The 4,139-nt window shown below is 44.0% G+C and overlaps 1 protein-coding gene across 1 annotated transcript in view; it reads right to left on the bottom strand.

The window, feature by feature from the left end:
• Positions 1–279: 279 nt before the first annotated feature.
• The window catches only part of LOC119338935, a 72,007-nt gene continuing 68,147 nt past the window's right edge, over positions 280–4,139 (bottom strand). Inside the window, exons 2-4 of the mRNA XM_037611140.1 lie at positions 2,144–2,624; positions 744–845; positions 280–489 (exon numbers count right to left, since the gene is read on the bottom strand). Coding sequence (XP_037467037.1) covers positions 291–489; positions 744–845; positions 2,144–2,624 — 782 coding nt within the window. The 3' untranslated portion in view covers positions 280–290. The remainder of the gene's footprint in view (positions 490–743; positions 846–2,143; positions 2,625–4,139) is intronic.

The following is a 4,139-nucleotide window of genomic DNA, read 5'->3' as shown; positions in this document are numbered from 1 at the left end:
TATTCAGAAAGGGAAGATGCATGCTCATTTTGAAAAGATTATACCTACCCATTTTGAAAAGAGTATGCCTATTCATTGTCGTAGCCTTGGTGTCATCGGAAAGAGCCTATCTATGTAATCAAACACTCACTGGAAAACCTCAATTGCAAGAGCAATCCGGTAGCAAGGCTCAAACAAAAGATGTAAAGCAACAAGCGATATATCTGGTTGTCTTCCTCTCCATGTTGTGTCTTCTCTTTTCACTTCCCTCTAGGCAGCAACCATCGTGATACCTATTTGCAATGGTGGAGTTACCTAAAAAATGTTGACGGGCTGGATAGTGCAAATAGCGCCACCAAATTAAAAATCAATGCATTATTGTGGGATAAATTCATGTAAAACTCGTCTTCGTTCCAGCCCAGGGCGGGCCATGGCCCTTTGAGCCTTGCCATAGCTCCGCCGGTGCCTATTTGCTTGTCTTCCCCACCATGTTTTACGAGTGTATGCAGGCTGGTGCAAATAATACCAATTTACACAATGGGGAATGCTAGTAAAAGATAGATTGATTGGATAACATAAGCTGGCACATAGTTTACTATGACTAATCACTCTATCAACTGATGAGACTGTAAACAAATGTTATTGGCTAGTAGCTAGTACTGTAGAAATAGAAATTTAGTTGGCATTGTAAAGGTGATTCCGTCACTACCTCATGTAGCAAATAAATCATAGGTATATAACGGATTGGAAAATAGAAATCTCACCAAGCAATACCGGATATGTAGGACCCTGATCTTGTTTTGATGTCAATTATGTCGTGGCTGCTCCCAACCTTGAAGCAATGGTCTATCTTGGAATTCTTCCAGCTGCATATGAACTAAGATTTAGAAATTTGGCAGGATTTATAAAATTAGGGGCAAGCCAGCCTGCGCAAAATAATGTGGCAAGGAATTAATGAGACAATTTGATAGTGCATCTACATGAGGTAGATATATGTATATAACGGATTTTTTTGAAAAACATAAACTATGAAACATTCCAACAGTAGACATCTTTCTGAAAGAATGAAATAGTAGCAATCACCAAGGCAACAATTAAGCACTAATTTAATGTTGAACCCAATGTAAATTCTCATCAACAACAGACATCTGAATACCTTGCATCACTATATTTGTTTGCAAAGTAGAAAGTTTGAGCAGTTCAACACTTCCAACTTTATATGACAAAATTTATGTTTCTCCTGTAGCTGTCCACATTTTCTCACATGAAGATGCATTCAACAATAATTTAGATACCCAGATAACAAAGATATGTCAAAAAAAATCCCAACCAAATATCTCTTGTTTTCTCAAATGTAACTACATTTACACATGTAGCAGAAAAGGTGGGAGAAATAATAAAGCTACTACAGGACAAGGATATTAGCGATAGCACCGGTGGAGCTCTCAGTAGGGCGAGGCAGAGCACCAGCCCGTCCTTTATTTCCGGCAAAATATACTATAATATACATACCCGTATACGCTCAATCAATGGATGACAAGCGCAATAAATCACAGAAAGAGTTCTCTTTGATGTTGGGCCATGAATTGTGAGAAGGCTCATTATTTGGGTTGTGCTCTCGCGATGGCTGCACATACGACCTACACACACGACACACCGAACCAGTCATCAAAGGTACGAACAGGAACAGATGAACATAGCACACACCACGAGCCAAGGCGCATGCAACGTGCGAACCACAGCGGAGCCGGCGGCCAAAGTGGCGGCGGCGACAGACGCCCTGGCGCTAGCGGCTAGTAGCAGGAGCGGTGGCCGCAGCCAAGCCAACGGCGGTAGCATTGTCTCTTTTTTCCTGTTTATAACTACATGAATTCTGAATGTATAGTAACTTGCTGCCTTCATGCCCGCTGCATATGTCTCAGTTGAACAACAATACACTACAGAAGATTCTCCACTTAATCTAAAAACCATTCGATCTCCACTTAAACTGACTCCTAAACAAAATTAATGGCATACAAAAGTCATGACAGCGAAAGTATCGTGATGTGCTCACCATGGCAAAGAACATGTCATAATAAGCAAGCAAGGTCTGAATTAGAAAGAACCCATTGTGTACTGGCAAGGCAGACTCCCACATTGCAGGAGAAGATCAATATCGACGCACCTATGGCGGTGTCCTCTACGGAGGAGAAGTTCTGGTTGTTCGCCGCCGTATGCATGGTCCGTGGGGATCCGTGGCGCCGGCGGCGTGTGCGGATCCGCGCCGACGGCGGCGGCGACATCTGGAGATCCGCGGCGTCCTGGGTATTGGCAGTGTACTGGGGATCTGCAGCGTCCCTGGGATCGACGGCGACGGCGGTGGTGATATGCGATGGTGGCGTCCTGGTGATCCGCGACGTCCCTGGGGATCGACGGCGGCCGGAACTCAGGAAACCAGGACGTTAGGAGTGAGAGAGAGAGAGAGGAGATAGGGTGGAGCAGTAGGGGCGGCGGCGGAGCGGGAGATGGGGCGGCGGCGGTGTAGCGGGAGATGGGGCGGCGGCGGTGGAGCAGGGAGGCGGCGGTGGGTGGAACCCTAAACGGGCTTTTTTGTGCGAGGGGGCCTCGCAAATGGTTCGTGCGAGCGGCGGGGGCAGGAGGAATCGCTCGTATGAGTAACGAGGGATCGATCCCAGGTGTTTTCGATACGATGACGAAAATAAACCGGTGTACGATGACCAAAAAAACCCGACGGTGGGAATATGACGAAAAAAAACCAGCGAAAATTGACCGGACGACTATTCACCAAGTCGTCCATTAGGAGTAGAGATACTTCCCAATGCCTTCCTCTAGGCCCAAACAATAGTGAAGTGTCTTGTATTCGACATTCACATAACACCATTAGAGGAGAGACAATATACATCTCATCAAAATATCGAACGAATACCAAATTCACATGACTACTTATAGCAAGACATCTCCCATGTCTGCAGGAACAAATGTAACTACTCACAAATCATATTCATGTTCATAATCAGAGTGGTATTAATATGCATATAGGATCTGAACATATGATCTTCCACCGAATAAACCAACTAGCATCAACTACAAGGAGTAATCAACACTACTAGTGACCCACAGGTACCAATCTGAGGTTTTAGGACAAAAATTGGATACAAGAGATGAACTAGGGTTTGAGAGGAGATGGTGGTAGTGAAGATGTTGATGGAGATTGACCCCCTCCCAATGAGAGGATCGATGGTGATGACGATGGTGATGATTTCCCCCTCCCGGAGGGATGTTTCCCCGGCAGAACAGCTCCGCCGGAGCCCTAGATTGGTTCCGCCAAGGTTCCGCCTCATGGCGGTGGAGTTTCATCCCGAAAGCTTGCTTGCAAATTTTTTCAGGGTAAAAGACTTCATATAGCAGAAGATGGGCACCGGAGGGCTGCTAGGTGGCCCACGAGGCAGGGGGACGCGCCCAGGGGGGTAGGGCACGCCCCCACCCTCGTGGTTAGGGTGTGGGCCCCTCTGGTATTTCTTATGCTCAGTATTTTTTATTAATTCCAAAAATGACTTTCGTGGAGTTTTAGGACTTTTGGAGTTGCGTTGAATAGGTCTCTAATATTTGCTCCTTTTCCAGCCCAGAATTCCAGCTGCCGGCATTCTCCCTCTTCATGTAAACCTTGTAAAATAAGAGAGAATAGGCATAAGTATTGTGACATAACGTGTGATAATAGTCCATAATGCAATAAATATTGACATAAAAGCATGATGCAAAATGGACGTATCAACTCCCCAAGCTTAGACCTCGCTTGTCCTCAAGCGAAAGCCGATATCGAAAAAAATGTCCACATGTTTAGAGATAGAGGTGTCGATAAAATAAAATACGGACATGAGGGCATCATGATCATTCTTATATCAGCAACATATATATATATATATATATATATATATATATATATATATATATATATATATATATATATATATATATTGTCATATGATTTCTTATGCTCAAATAACAGTCTATCCACAATGTCAAGTATGAATCAGAAACTTCATTGAGAACCAACAAATTATGATCTCGGTCACTGAAGCAATTGCAATTATTCATAACATAGGAAAGAGTCAATATAAGAGCTTTTTAGCAAGTCCACATACTCAACTATCATTTAGTCT

Source organism: Triticum dicoccoides, chromosome 7B (genome assembly GCF_002162155.2).
Source record: "Triticum dicoccoides isolate Atlit2015 ecotype Zavitan chromosome 7B, WEW_v2.0, whole genome shotgun sequence".
Taxonomy (NCBI): Eukaryota; Viridiplantae; Streptophyta; class Magnoliopsida; order Poales; family Poaceae; genus Triticum; species Triticum dicoccoides.
This window is presented reverse-complemented; position numbering and strand designations above follow the sequence as displayed.